This window comes from Elaeis guineensis, chromosome 3, assembly GCF_000442705.2.
Source record: "Elaeis guineensis isolate ETL-2024a chromosome 3, EG11, whole genome shotgun sequence".
Classification (NCBI taxonomy): domain Eukaryota; kingdom Viridiplantae; phylum Streptophyta; class Magnoliopsida; order Arecales; family Arecaceae; genus Elaeis; species Elaeis guineensis.
Genome location: NC_025995.2, coordinates 97,402,538 through 97,418,370, shown reverse-complemented (window position 1 = coordinate 97,418,370; position 15,833 = coordinate 97,402,538). Strand labels below are relative to the sequence as shown.

Here is a 15,833-nt window from a genome sequence, read left to right as displayed (position 1 = left end):
TTAGGACTAGAGCAGTGGCTGCAATCTTTTGATCTCAAGAGGTTATTTTGAATGCAAGAGAAGATGAGGAAAAAAAGATAGCTGTTGCAGGATAGGATTCGAAGGCCTATTGGCATTCGTCTTCACCCTCCCTCCAACGTCCCTCTCCCCGTCATTTGGCCATGTTGGAGGTAGAAAGGCAAGAGTTAGGAGCCGAGAGATAAGGCCGTTTGCAGCCGTCCGATGCCACTTGGTCCAATGCTCCCTTACCATAGCTAATGGCGGTGGCGATTGCTTCTCTACCCCCTGAAAACCTCCTTATACGCATAAGCACCAACAGTGAGCTCACTGAGACCATCCTCTCCCTCCCATCCACTTATCGGTCCAACAGTTAGAATCCTGGCCCTCTTACCACCGATGGCGACAGGAGAATACAGAAAGAGAATAGAATAGAAATCCTTATCCCTAATCACAACGGGTATTAATTGGAGTGGGTGGGACCATGGGAATCAGAAGAAAAGCGTCACCAACAAATTTGCCAAAAAAGTGAGCGGACAATTTGACTTTTAGCTACAAATTCGTGATGCGAATCAAGATTTGGTTGTCAGCCCAGCCCATTTAAATAGACCGATTTATACTGCCTAACCCGATTCAACCTATATTAAATAAATTAAATAAATTAAATAAATTAATCTATTTATGTTGATAGATCGGATCATATTTTGTCATCCCCATATTTTGTCATCCCCATATCGAAGCATGTTATATTTTTTTCCTTCCATTATTCTTTTTTTTTTCCGGTAGAACATTTTTTGTTTAATATCTGAAACCCAAAACCCGCAATCGAGACATACCGTTCTAGCATTAGACACGAACTCTACTAGAACTAAAATAGTCTAACATAAATGGTAGATGATGACATTAATCTGAGAACACTACCAAACTGAAAGCTCAATGAAACCAAAAGAAATCCTCGGATACAACTCCAGCAACACCGCCAAAAGGGACTCGTTTCATATCGACTGGAAAAGAGCAACCGCTGCAGCAGCAAGAACAACAACAAAGGATGGGGCCGATAAAGCTCGGGCGCCTGAATTTGGTGATGGAGTTGGCACCGTTGAAGCACTTCCAGATGATGCAGGTGCTCCACTGGATGGTGATGGGGCTGCAAGATTTCAAGACCGGGATCAACAATAAACTTCTAGCGAACTCCTGCAGTTATACGTGAGGAGAAATATATGGACGAACGTATTTCAACCAACTTGGAAATAATGACTCCTATCAATGTTATAGCAGCAGTTAGAACAGCTCTGGAGGCCTCCTGATTTGATTTGAAATGGCTGCAGGGAATAAACTTGTTTGGTATGCTAATGTTTTCTGTAAATATTAGAAGCGTTGGTCGAGAACATAATATTATTGAGTGATTTTGTTGAAGTTTTTTTGATGCCGCCATCCATTTATTATGCTTCGTAATTACTATAATATCACAAAGTATTACACACTTTAAAATCTAAAAGAAAAATCCAGTCAAACAAAAAGAATTATTATCAGTCAAACAAAATCTTGGTTTCAAAATGGAGTTGGCAGATAGAGGACTAAGGGGTCAGAGCCAAGTTGCATTATGCGCAGGCTTGTTCAGGTCGGGTTGCTATCACTAGTCCAGGGTCTGACTCGGCCCTGAGTTTCTGACCCAACCCGACCAAATATGGGTCAGGTCTTAAACAGGTTTTGGACCGAGGCCAGTAGTCACATGACCCACTCTTCTAGGATTGCTTGTTACTCGCAGAAAGAAAGCTCTATGAGGAAAGGCGACCAAATAAAGGTCACCTTCTACTGCTGGCAGATTTCCGGAGGCTTGCGCGGAGCTGCACCAGGTGTGTGACCGACCAAATATACCTACAGGGAGGGCAATCGGATGGCACCCTTTGTGGCTGATCAAAACCGATCCGTGCTATGAGAGAGACACCCCAAAGATTACAGGATATTTTTATAACTGATGCTAAAGGACACGTATACTCGACAGCCGCTCTTAAATTTATTACAAAAAAAAAGAAAAGAAAAGAAAAGAAAAAAAACCCTCTATTAGAAAGGTAGAAACAAAAGCAACTATAAAGCCCTCAATAAAGTCTTTTTTTTTTTTTTTTTTTTTGAGACTAAAAGCAACCAATGAAGTCATTTCTGGTTCCATCTAGATCAGCATCCACTCTAAATTTTCTTTTCCTTTCAATAAATTAAGGGCAGCCGTTTTGACCTCCCCTTACCTTTAAAAAAAAAAAAAAAATCAGTTATCCACTCGCCATCGCGCCACACGTAATAATAAATATAAATGAATGAATAGATAAATTTTTAGATAGTATAACGGACTTCCTTGTTGTCACTAACAATAAACACAAAAGTTAATTGAAATATGATATTGCACTCTCGTCTTTCTAAGCCCGAGAGGACTTCCTTTTTATTAATTTCTAAATATCTGGTCCTACGGATCACAGGCAAAAAAAAAAAAAAAAACGAGAAAAAGGATAAGCATGGGATTTTTTTTTTTTTTTGGTAAGTAAGAATGGGACTTTATTGCCGGATGGTTTCTCCTTTATAAAAAAGAAAAAGAGGAGGAGGAGAATTTAATATAAGATATTAAACCAAAATTTTACGTTCTAATGAGATGAAATCATCTTTTGGGTGGAGAAAGGAAAGGAAAAGAAAAGGAAAAAAAAAATGATGGATCTATAACATGATTAATCCCAGTGGATGAAGAGACATACCAGGGGCTGCACCAGGCACTCCTGCAACTGCAACACACAAAAAAAAAAAAAGGCAACCAATTTCAAAAGGGAAATAACCTAAAAGAGGTGCTAAAGATCTGAACCAAGCAATGGGAAGAAGGAAAGGAGAGGGGACCCACTCTTGCACTTGCTGAAAGGAGGAGTGGAGACGCCACAGGCAGAGGGGAGGGTCAGGGCCTTGGTTATGTTGAGGCTGATCCCAAAGTTTGAACTCCCCTTGAAGGCCTCACAGAGGCAGGCCACCTCCTTCTTAACCACCTTCTTGAAGCCAGAGCAGCAGTGCCCCTGGGGCTTGGTCACGTTGCTCCCTTGCTCCACAAAGGTCAGGCAGTCAGCCAGGCTGAGGAGAGCAGGGGTGCAGTCCATGGAGGGTGAGGGCGCACCCACCTGAGCCCCACTCCCTTGCAACATGGCCAGGCGGAGCCAAAGGGCAAGGACCCATGCACACTTGCTAGCCGAAACCATTGTTGTTACCAAGGAAAAATTGAAAAAAGTTATGGGCAATGGCTAGTGCTTTGTGGAATGGACTTGGAGTGGAGGATTATAGTCTTCTTGATATGGTGGAGACGGGAGGAAGGGAGGATATGGAAGAGGAGAAGGTTGGGGTAAGGGGTTCTGAGAGAGAGAGAGGTGTGGATGGGGGTTTTAGAAAAGGAAAGGGGAGGGGTTGGTGGGATAAACAAATGGCACTCTTGGAGTCGTAGATGGGTGGAATGATGGCTGGAAGTGGAAGAGGCACTTTCCTGGGTAGGAGCCCTGCTTTAAAAAGGGCATTGATGGTCCCGGCATTGGGTTGGTGAAAAAAAAATTCTTGAGCCCGGACTGGACCTGGCACCAGGCTTACCAGATAGACGCCTCTGAAAATGTTGGGGATGGTGTGAGTTTGACCATGTAAATAATTACACAAGACTTTGGACTTGACCTATGACTTTGTTAAAATGATGATGTTCGAGGAGGGTGATAACTGGGACATTGTAGACTTATTAGTTGCCATGAAGTACCGGAGAAGACCGCAATATTTCTCAATTCATTTTAAACTCTTTAATTCTTCAAAAAACTAAAATTTGAGCAAAAAATGCTGTTTGATAAACAATTCAGGCTCATCTATTCGGAGCATATTTAACTAATACCTTGCTGTGCCAATTGAGCATAACATGGAGCAATGATTGGGGATGGTGCACTTTTATCATTTGATGACATGCTCACCTATGATGGCTATAATTTGATCTCTCTGTTTATTTATTTATTTTTTTTTTCTTTATAAGTTTGAATGGCTAGCTGGATCGTGTTCACATCAACAAATGTACCCATTTGGTGATGTAACTATCGGATGACAAATTGTGGGGCTGGCCATGGAATCAAAGATTGGCCGGTTCCAGAAATGTGGAAAATTTGATTCCCCCTTTAGCGTTGCTTAGTAGCTTTCGTTTTCCTGGTGACATGCCGAGCTCATTCTTCCTTTCCCATTTATCCGCAGCTCTCGCACGGTTTCACGCTGCACCTCGGAGAAAGGTGAATGCCGAGGGAAATTTCTCTGTTTTGATCTGTAAGTGGAGCCGAGAGGCAACCAATTCGGTCAGGATGGAAACAGAAAGAGAAATGGATGGTGAAGGGGAAGGTTTCTCTTGAATTCTTATGTTTCATCGGATATGCTAGAGAGATTTTCTTTTTCCATCATCTACTTTTAGGAGGACTCAAAAAACATAAAAGAATGGCTGTGAACAGCTCTTAAGGAGTTTAGTTGTAGATACTCCAACTACAAAACAAAATATTTGCCGGCAAAACAATTTATCATTTAGGATTTATTTGTATGTCTAGATTCAAAATCCTATGAAATTCGTGGGTTGCAACGAAACAACTAGCTAAGTCAGGCTAGACTCAACTTATATTTGTAAGAACTCAAAGAACTATTAGAGTGGATCGGCATGAACCCCATAGAGAAAAAAACAATCTACTATCCTATAGGACTTTGGGCCTAGGCATTCAACCATGCCCTTAATGATAAAAATATTCTGAATTTATTATTAATTTCGAAGCATATCTTTTCTATAATGGTACCTGTTCTTACTTATAAAAATTTAAGGATCTGCATTGTGTTTGACGATGCGGCATTTATCCATTCATTTCATGTTATATCTTATACATTATTTTATGCATAGGCAGTGCATATCAGTAGAACTCAAAAATGTTCATGCATCATTCTTATAGATGCATTTGTTGCTATATAATAAAAATATTAAAATTTTATTTTTGTTTGATAATTGCTTGATTAACTGGGGCTGAAAGCCTAAAACAAAAACCAGATTTTTAGCTGAAAATTAAACTCTAAATATAGACCAATATGTTAGATGCAAGTCCTAGATTTGTAATTTGGTCTAGATAATTAGTAGTAGTCTAGCTTACATGGGTTGGTTTGTATCTTTATTACCATGTCTAGCTATCCAATAATTATAAAAATCAACTAAAGGAACACTCAAATTAAATGTAGTGTATATAAAATGTTATTTGTTTCATAGTTTAGATTCATCCATTCATATATAGATAATAAATAAAATGATTAAGTATTACTTTTAATTCCATGTACTTGCACGTGGATGATGCTAGTACTTTTAAAAATTCAAGTATTCCATCAAAAAAAAAAAAAAACTCAATAAATCATGACATAACATAACAAAGAGCTAGTCTCTTAAGAAAGGATCCAAAGCCAAGACAAAACAAACGAGCGAAAGAAAGACCCAAACGTCATGTGAGCCCGAAAGACCTAACATCAATTTCATCAATATCACTCTCAACTCTCTCAAATACTACTGCAACCACTAACCAAGCATACTGGGCCTAATAGCCAGATCAATTGATGAAATCTAAAACATCCACCATGAGAATAATGTAGCAAACGCCAGCATCCCAGAAAGGAATTTGAGAGAAATCCTCAGCTCAGCTGTGCCTGAGGGCGATGGTGCTTGGGCTGGAAGAACAGGTGATTGAGCCGGCGGGGCCGTTGGTGGTGGAGAGACTGGGATTGGTGGAGGAGCAACCGGTGTTGGAGATGGCACCGATGGTGATTTCGGAGGTGGTGACGGCGGAGCTGCATTGCATTAAGAAAATTAGTATGCATGGATAGCAGTCTTCTTGAGGTATTAATTTCTTGGGGTATTAATTAGGGATGGAAGAATCAGACTGATGTGTGGATTAGTGATTTACTAGCTAAGCCACACACAGGCTGTAATCAAAATTCAACAACAAGCTTAAATATATGTTATAGTTTAAATTAATGCTTAGTGAACCTTCTCCCCAAAAAATAACATTAGTAGTGTAACTAGGCAACGGAGAAATGAGTATTTCAGCCATCAAAACTATTAGTAGTATTTCATGTCTAAAAAAAGTGGTAAATCATGACTGCAAATCATTATAGTTATCTATAGTCAAAAAAGAGGAAAAAGGAAAAAAAAGAGTGATCAAATAAAAGGGAGATAAAAGAGGGAGAGAAACTTGCCAGGAGATTCACCAGGAGGACTTGTAGCTGCAATTTCCAACACGAACAAATGTAAGTTTCATGAAACCAGGATTAATAGTAAATCTACGGTAAAAGATAGAAAGAAAAAAGAAAAATTACAGGTCTAAATTTTCGAATAGAAACTAAGTGCCAAGAAATCTCAGAGAAGCAAATGATACTCTTTTTTTTCTCTAGGAGAAAAACCTATAGTAATTTTGTCTTAGAATATAGATATAGCACTTAAAAATGCAATTTAAATATGATAGATTTAAATGCCAGAGATCTTAACCAAAGATAACGGAGTAACAAAATGGTTGCACTAGATCCCTTCTTAAGCTTAAAAAATTTAACTGAGAAATAAAAATAATTCAATCGACCTTAAAAAAAAAAAGCTTCAAAAACTAATACTGGCACATTTTATGGGAATAGAAGAAAAGAAGACACAATACTAAAGACAAGATTGAAAGGATTGTGTTCAAAAATACAACAACTACGAACCATTACAACTACTAATTGGAGGCACGTTTAGCTTGCAAATCTTGGAGAGGCCAAGAGCCCGAGTCATGTTAACGGCTATATTTAGTTGGGAGGCCTCCTTGAGTGCTTCACAAAGACACAGTGGGCTCTTGGCCACCACCTGCGCAATGCCGGTGCAGCACCCCTTGCCGGGGCTGCTCACATTGCTCCCATTTGTCACATACGGCAAGCAATCCGCCATATCCGGGATAACATCATCACAACCAGAGGGTGGTGAAGGAGAGGAGTCACAGGCGACCAAGAAAGCCCAAATGGCCACGGCACCAATGGCCAACACTAGTCTAGCCATAGTTGGTGATGTTGGAACGAGGAACAGAGCTTAGTGTGTGAGAGAAGGGTGATGAGAGGAATGGGATATGGATATATAAAGCGAGAATAGGGACAGGGAACAGGGATAGGAGTTGAGAATTATAAGGTTTGGGTAATATTTAGTCCTTGGTTCTCTCACTTTCAGCTAATGAAATAGTTGCGGATTATAGGGTTTGTTTGGATTTGGAGATCTTTGGATAGTTACGTGGTGCAGTGGATTCGAAATGGGAGCGCCAATTCAGTGTGGGCTTGTGGGCGTGGGTAGGCCAGAGCATAGCCTCAAGAAGATAGCAAAATTTTCGTCTCTGGTATATATACTTATCTTTCTTATGAACATTAAAGTTTTAATAGAATAAACCAATTTTTTTCATATTCTTACATTTGCATAATATCTTGCGAAAAATTGTGGTGATCTTCTCAAATGCTTATCAATTAACTGGACTGGAAGGTATTTTAGATTACTGATTCAAGAAAGTTAATATAAAACTTGAAAAGGATTAGTCTTTTAAGTGTTTTGAGATTTTCCTTTGTCGGTGGCGAAAATCCTAAGAAACTCCAACTGTAGGAAAATCTTACAACCAGGTATGTGCAAAGTCTTGTAACTTTGTGCTCATGAATTGGCCCAAGTTCTGTCGCTTCATTACTGCAAATATATTAAGTGAAGCATCTCAAAATGATGCAAAGAGTAGAATATTATGACAAGAGGATAGTTATACAAGAAACTGATTCTATTATAATTACAAGTACTTGGGAAATTGATGCTGCAGAAAAATGGATGGGAAAAAAAGAAAAATTCAGATATTAAGAATTTCAAACTTTTCCAAGACAAAATCTTGACAACAAGAAAATGCTTAAGAGTTGATAGTTTTCAACAACATCAAACAAAACCACCAAAAAACCACATCAAATATGAACCATGCACTACATGAGGCGTTTTTCCCCCTTCTCAACCATAATGTTTCTCAAGGCTTTGCGAACGAAAATTATTTTAAATTAGCCATTTCAACTCTCTACTGGTTACAATTACCTTAACAGAAATTCCAAGAGTGTGTGATCTGGGGGTATCTTCCTGTTTTCTTCCCTTTTCTTGATTGTTCTTGATGCATTTCTCTACGGTTGTTATTTCCCAAGAGAAAACTGCCACGCTGTCTTGAGGCTAGATGTGCCATAGCATGCATACATCCATTAATATTGTCTAGCAGCAAAACCAAAAATTAGCCAAGAGAACAAACCCAAATGTTCCATCAGCTCCAACAATATAAAAAACACCGAGTCAGAAATTAAAATCTTAAAACTTCATGTTGGACTCCTATGTCAAGCTATCATCATTTTGTTGACCGGCAACATTGTTATGCTAATACATTCATCTGTTGTAAGTTAGAAAACTAGATAACACCTAGATTTCTCAAGGATAAACGTAAGAAACACCCTGATGTAAGATAAAAGAGTACTTAATTATAAAATTCATAACCAGAGATATCAGGACTGATAAAATGTCCCCCAATTAAATAGTGATATTGACCCCAGGACTGATAAAATGCCCTCTAATCAAATGGTGATATTTACCCCTTGTACAAAGAGATGCCACAACAATTAATTATTGTGGTTAAGCAAAGCCGAGCTTCTTGGAAAAATAAACACATGAAATGACAAGGGATTCATGAAACCATAATAAGAATCATAGGTCGGAAAAGATGAGCTTCTCCTAAAAAAACACCATTTATAATAAGGGCTTCCACTAAATCTGAAACTGAAAAATACATGAATTTGCCTGCACTAATCAGACTTCATCAGCTAAGGCAAAGCCAACAGCCACACAAAGTAAAAAAGAAAAAAAAAAAAAAAAAAAGCCCAGTTTGAACAACACAAGCCATACAACAGAAAACGGTCATGATCCCATCCCCACTCCCCCATCAACCCTCTCCACCCTCTTTCTCTGATGGTTCACTTGTACTCGAGGATCATGTTGTTCTCAGGAGCCAGTCCAATGCAAGCCCGCAGGATGTTCTCCAGCATGGCTCTCTGCTTTGCAAGGGCATTCACAACAGGAGTGCCTGGAGGAACCTATTTGCATCACAAAATAAATTCAAGTTACTTCTCTCAAAAAATAAATATAAGTTCAGACTAATTTTATTAGGCTCTCTGGAATTTCTGTCATCGTTCAAGCAAACATGACGGTAAACAACATGGTACCATTGATCTTGGATTACTTTGGACCAGTATCTCAAATGCCTATTGCAAGTTGCAGCATAGTACTACATAACATAATTTGTCTTCAATGACTAGGTTTTCTCCGAAAAAATTGTAAAGCGACTTAGGACCATTATCCCAGATGCTGTGGACACATCCTACACCATATATTAACATATGTTGATGCAAGGGTTCACTAAATACCTCCGAATATAATTAGAAGGAAAAAAAAAAAGAAATTTTGATTATAGATTTACTGCAATAACATGACATCTATATGCCACCATATGCAAGTCAAATATCATACACTAATATTTATTCCTGAAGTTCTAAAGATCTTCTTACGACTCAATCGATTTGCTTTATTACATTTCATACAAACTCATAGTATGTAGCAACAGCAATTTCATGCTTACATAAAGGATTAAAGTATTATTTCTTGCTGAATGCAACATTATTCCATCTCAACATCAAACTAATTCGATGCTGGAAAAAGAATATCTGCACATTTCTTTATACGTTTTAGTAGTACTGAAATGTAATATATGAAGCTCACATAAGAACATTAATTATTCATCAAACTGGCAGAATGAAAAAGCCTGGAAAATTAAAACTAAATGACATAAATGAAATACTTATCTAATGCCAGTTACTGATATGAAGATAAACCCAATAAAAGGAACAAAAATTAACTATTTTCACTTACAAGGGGAGCTTTGGTGAGATAACTCAAGATGGTGGCCACTGGATGGAAGGAGTGGAACTTTTCCTGCACAACCAAACAAGAACAGCATTACTAAATCAGCCTAAGCCAAGCTTACAGAGCAACATTCCTCCCGAGTCATTCGTACACACCTCCCCCTCAGCTTTGAGCTGAATCCTGGTGCTGAGCTCAGCCAGCAAAACCAAATCCAAAATGATGGGTGCCGCCAGAAGAGAGTCCTCACATGTGTTGTGAAGAACAATTGTGTTCCTCCCACCCATAAATATCTCTGATGTGTATTCATCCATAGCCCTCTTGCTGTCCCCAACATAGGGCACATACTATAACAACACAAGCAATTGAACAGTTACAGCTTGAAAGCCTGCTACCACAGTATCAACATAACATTGGATGCTTGCTTACCTTGATGACAATAACATGGTCTGGATGCTCCCCGGGCTCATAGACTATGCTATTGCTAGAGACCATGTCATCAACAACATTGCTCTTTGAGATCTCCTTCGACCGGAAAGTTTGTGGAGCAGAGAGATTCATGCCATCATTGTTCCCGAGATGGTTGTAGCTGACTATAGAAGTTGGCTGGAAGAAAAGAAGAAAATTTTCATTATTTTTTCTCATTTTATGCTTAGTTTTTGTCATGTAAGAAAAGCAGTTGTATAAATTAATAAAACAATCAGGCAGTCCAACAATATTGCATTTTGTACATGTATAGTTAAAATCGATGCATCTAATAATATCCATGACCACCTAGAAAAGTGTACTAAAGCACCTACTTTATATTTGAAATCTGCAGGGATGAAGATTTAATAAGTCCAGAGATTTTCCAATGTCATTTCACTTGGACGGGAGTAGTATGTATTGTAATTCACATTGAGCATGAAAGCTCAATCATCTAAGTATTGTATAATCAAAAAGCTCTATAAAAAAATTAGATACCTTGATTCCAGCTCCCACAAGAAAATCCACCAAGACAGACTTCATCTTTGTCTGCCCACTCTTGAAGTCATCTCCACCAATGAGACTGTTCCTCTTAATAGCCAGATCAATCAGTCCTGCACGTAAGGATTCTCCAATATTAGCATCTTGTGACTTCCCTTGCAGGTCCAAAACCACCAACTACTTGAACAGAAGCATCATACCCGGCACAAAGGTGTTCTGCGGGCTTCCGTTGATGAATGGAACGTTCTCTAGGACACAAGCAAGTGCATACAAAGTCGATGGAGATATCTCGGTCTCATTCTTGTCCAACGAAGCCAAGAGGTTCTCCATAGTGTCATTGAGCCCGACAATCACGTCGCTGTACCTTTCAGTATTTGCTGTCCATAGCACCACCACCTTGTCCACCTTGTTCTTCTCCTTAAACACCCTATTCAAATTCCAATTTAGAGCTCACTCATGAAAACCAAAAATTGCATACATTGATTCTCAAAACATTATATAAATGCATCTTTTATTATTTTGGCATCGGACATTCAAAAAGAACCTATTCTAATCATCATCATCTTCTTCTTCCAATCCTTACCCTTTTTTCCTCCTAGTTAAAGAAGAGTTTTTCATGGAGTATAAGTCCAAGTTCAGAAAGCTTCACAGAAGTATTAAGTGGAGTTTCACAACCAGCTATCGAGCTAACATCAACTATAAAGTCTAGAAGGCTAATAATTGATGGTTGATTGATACATATTGTGGAGTAATATTAGAAGAAGTTAATAGTTGACTGATACCTTATGTCCTTGATGATTTGTTGGACCTGCTCCTTTTTCGTCCCCTTGATCACATTATTAGCACGTGACCCCTGGTTAGCAGCTATGAAATCAGGGTCATAGATTCCGGGGAGAGGGACCATGGAATCCATGTAGGGCCTGAGCTGCTTCTGGAGGTCTATGTCCAGAACCTTGGCCCTCGCCATGGCATCAGCCAGCTTCATGTTACTTATGTCCCACCCTCCAAAGATGATATCATCTGGGTTAACCTGACAATAATTAAGATAAATTAAGATACTTCCATGATAATAGCCATAGCCAACAAGATGCATTCCAGTCATACCATGTCATTTAGTCCTTTTCCTGACAAACAGTCATTTAGCCTTTCATGTAAACATAATATGAGTTTAACAAACCTCTCTCGTAGCCTCCATCTATACCATCTCAATCTCCCCTTTCCCCACTCTTTATTGTTAATCATGAGTTATCCTATCTCCATCTATGTTTTATTTTCTCGATCTGCTCAATTCTCATGATATTCTTTGCATGCAGAAGGCATTTGCTTAAATAAAACCATATGTAAAATATAGCAAGAATTCATCTTTTATCACAAAAAAAAAAAAAAAATCGTCGTCATCATCGTCACAATCATCCACACCTTTCCCAATAGGTTACAGAAAACAACTCAATTGAAAAAGGTTAATAGGTTGAATAGATTTGCCAACTGATGATGTTAACTTTCTAGATTTGTTTGGTTCACGGGAAGTATTTATCTTCTCATGAAGTAATTTTTTGAAAAATTATTTTCTGAAAATAGCATTTTGGCATATTTGATTGACCGAAAAAAAATGACTTCTTGCATAATAGATTATATTTAAATTAAGCATCCATTTTTTTAAAAAAATCATATAAAATACCTATTATACCCTTAGTAAATATAATACCATACCTTTTGCTCCTCAACTTTATATAAATATTAATATTATATTTATATTGATATAAATATAATATTAATATATTATAATATAATATTAGATTATAATAATTTATTATGTTAATATAATATTAATATTTTAATATATTAAATTTATTAATATAGATATAAATATAATATTAAATATTATTATATTAATATAAATATTAATATATTAATATAAATATCATATTAATATTAATAAAAATATTATATTAATCATAAATATTATAATATAAATATAAATATTATATTCATATAAATATTAAGATAATATTAATATAATATTATATCCACTATTTCATATATCATCTTAATATTTTATAAAATATTAACCATAAATTTTAAAAATATCTTCCTATAAAAAAAAAAAAATTTCATTTTCTCCCCGCTTAAAACTCTAACCAAATAAACAGTTATCTCTCCACTTTTCAGAAACTGTCTTTTCCTCCCCCTACTTCACGTGAACCAAACAAGTCCTCTGAGAACTGATGCCGTTCCCTGTCATGGTTAATGGTTTAAGCTCCTGCAACCAGGAGGGAACAACACAGAAAACAGGAAAAAAAAAAAAAGGTGTTGACGAAAGGTGGAAGTTAAAAAAAAAAAAAAAAAAAAAGCTGATAACTGTTGATGTAGAATGATGAGAAGGCACAAATAAGCCAGAGAGACGAAAAAGCAGCTCCAATGCTCTATATAATATTAATTACATTTACATATTTGTTTATAGTCACGTGATTTGTGTCCTTTTCATCAAAGTAAAAATCTTTAACAATATAAACAAATATATTTTAAAATTAATACCATTGGAAGCAAGCTCTTAAACGGAGCATGGATCTCCTCCCCATTAAAAGATCCGACCCTGATTGTGGAAGCCTGCGTCAGCGACCCATAATAGTTAGCCCGCTGCACTTTATCCTTGGTCGCCCATGAAATCCCCCTAATCACCATCATTACAACCATTAACCACTTCTTAATATGCATTAAAAAATTAAAAATATCTACAAAAACAAGTAAATCACTCACTCTCTGTTAGCAATGACTCCAGCTGTGAGTGTGGACCCGTTGTTCCCTCCCCACCCCACCAGCATCACCCTAGCCATATATAAATAATATTATTATTATAAATCATTAAAATAAACAAAAAAAAAAAATCTTAATCTGAGGCAGCAACGGTAATAAAAAAAAAAAATTCCCACCCGAGCTTGGGAACACGGGTATCGGTCTTGAAGTCGTATCGGACGGTCTTCGGCTTAACGATCCACTGGTAGGACCCATCACGGGTCTCGTGGACGAGCTCCGTGGTCTGATAGTGGTACATCGATTCGATCTTGTGCTCCCCATACTTCACGTTGGGGCTCTCCACCTTAAACTTCTCTATAAACATGTTCTCTCTTAATCCTCCTTAATCTCAAAACTAATCGAGACTAATTAGAGATTAGAGAGAGAGGAAGAACGAGAAAAATGAAAACTATCTAGCCTCCTCTCTCTCTCTCTCTCTCTGAATCGCTTCACCTCCCTCTGCAGGCGCTCCCTGTGAATTTCTTCGATCACGAGCCCAAAGCCCCTTATTTATAAAGAGGTGAATGGACGCGTGTCGCGTTTCCACTGGTCTCTGCTTCTCGCAGAGCTAACGCGTGTATGCCCTTCCGCGGTGGCTTCTATGTGCGTATCTCCCCATAGAAAATCCTATGCCACCGTCCCCGATGCTTTCCTCCCCGAAACGTGGACTCGGTCTTGCGGGGAGACACGGGCGGTGATTCGATCGGTCGCATGGAGATTCGCATGCGGGCAAGTAAGGCCCTGATTCCGTCGTATTGCATGGAGTGGGGCCCGCTGTGTACTTTTTTCGTAAGCGTGGCATAAGGAAACAAGGACACGTGTCTTGCAGGGAAGGGGCGGGGCCCGCTTCGGAAGGTAGTGGAAGGTCCTGACGGCGTCAGGAGCCGTTACGTGGTCCCTTCCCACGAGAATTTATTGCCCGGATCACGCTCAGATAGACCACCCTGGATCACGCTTAGATAGATCACCCAAATCTCACAATAGATAACGCCCCATCCCTGTATGTCACGAATTTTCGATCGCACGTTATCCACTGTGCATATGCTCCGCGAGTTGCGCTGGTCCAGATAATAATTTTTTCCTTCTCACCGTTCTCAATCGAGATAACAATGAAATCAGATTAGATCATAAATAGATAATAAAATTAATATAAATTAAATTTAAAAATTATCAATTCAAATTTAATTTATTTATTAAATAAATAAAAAATTTAAATTTAATTTATTTATTAAATAAATAATTTGATCTATTTAATTTATTTATTAAATAGATTAAATTAAATAAAATGAGTTAAACAGATTAAATACATCAAGTTAAATAGATCAAAAATAGATTAAATAAATTTTAAACAGATTAAATGAGTCTTAAATAAATTAAATAGATTAAACAGTTCAGATTAAATAGATCAGAAATAGATTAAACATGTCTGATTCAATTCAATTTGAGTATTCAATGAATTAAATAGATTAAATAGATTAGATATCTAAAATTTAAATTTAATTTAATTATTAAATAAATTAAATAAATAAATTTATTTAATTTAAATTTAATTTTTTTATTTTATGATAGGCCGAACATGGATGCACTTGTGGGGTTTGATCGTATTTTACCGGCCCTGGCTACCGGTGTCGGTTAGAGGGACGCGAACAGCGCCATGAGACGGAACAGGCGTAGGCGCCGGGAGAGTAACGTGACCGGGTGAGGACGGGAGAGGGCACGTGGTCTTAACGAATGAATGATTCCTCCACCCGTGACTCAAGCACAAAGATTCCCTGCACATGTGAACCGACGTGCCCAGGAGGGACGGTGGGTTTGGTCTTTTTCTAAATCAACCATGGATACGACGAGGAGGGAGAGAAGGCTTAGTCACTAATATCCACGGATGCTTGACGTTACCATCAACATCTCATCCCACTGAAATCCACTCTTAAACCAAAAAATTGATATGAATCCGGTAATCAAAATAAGACTTGCTAACAAGGATTGAATCTCACTTCATCCACTCTTGAAAAAAAAAATAAACATGAATATGGTAGTCGAAAAGGAACACTTCTCCTTGTAATTAAAGCAATACTTCCTGTGCCTAATT

General features: G+C 37.8%; 3 protein-coding genes across 4 annotated transcripts; all 3 read right to left on the bottom strand.

The window, feature by feature from the left end:
• Positions 1–857: 857 nt before the first annotated feature.
• On the bottom strand, positions 858–3,497 carry LOC105041642 (non-specific lipid transfer protein GPI-anchored 31). 2 transcript variants are annotated; one of them, XM_010918610.4, is made up of 3 exons: positions 2,879–3,491; positions 2,739–2,765; positions 858–1,144 (listed from the first exon to the last, which is right to left on the bottom strand). In XM_010918610.4, exons 1-3 carry the CDS (start codon positions 3,222–3,224, stop codon positions 993–995), a joined length of 525 nt encoding a protein of 174 aa, XP_010916912.1. In that variant the 5' UTR covers positions 3,225–3,491; the 3' UTR covers positions 858–992. The 2 variants fall into 2 exon arrangements, with proteins under 2 accessions (XP_010916912.1, XP_019704487.1); XM_019848928.3 differs by lacking the exon at positions 2,739–2,765 and having other exon boundaries at positions 2,879–3,497.
• Positions 3,498–5,693: 2,196 nt separating this feature from the next.
• On the bottom strand, positions 5,694–7,078 carry LOC105041784 (non-specific lipid transfer protein GPI-anchored 11-like). Its single transcript, XM_029263765.2, has 3 exons — positions 6,751–7,078; positions 6,249–6,279; positions 5,694–5,844 (listed from the first exon to the last, which is right to left on the bottom strand). The coding sequence occupies exons 1-3, from the start codon at positions 7,076–7,078 to the stop codon at positions 5,694–5,696; spliced, it is 510 nt and encodes a 169-aa protein (XP_029119598.2).
• A 1,720-nt stretch (positions 7,079–8,798) lies between these two features.
• Positions 8,799–14,221, bottom strand: LOC105041643 (inositol-3-phosphate synthase). Its single transcript, XM_010918611.4, has 10 exons — positions 13,882–14,221; positions 13,709–13,777; positions 13,487–13,622; positions 11,734–11,981; positions 11,152–11,378; positions 10,949–11,064; positions 10,415–10,591; positions 10,144–10,332; positions 9,995–10,057; positions 8,799–9,162 (listed from the first exon to the last, which is right to left on the bottom strand). The coding sequence occupies exons 1-10, from the start codon at positions 14,067–14,069 to the stop codon at positions 9,043–9,045; spliced, it is 1,533 nt and encodes a 510-aa protein (XP_010916913.1). The 5' UTR covers positions 14,070–14,221; the 3' UTR covers positions 8,799–9,042.
• Between the last annotated feature and the right edge of the window lie 1,612 nt (positions 14,222–15,833).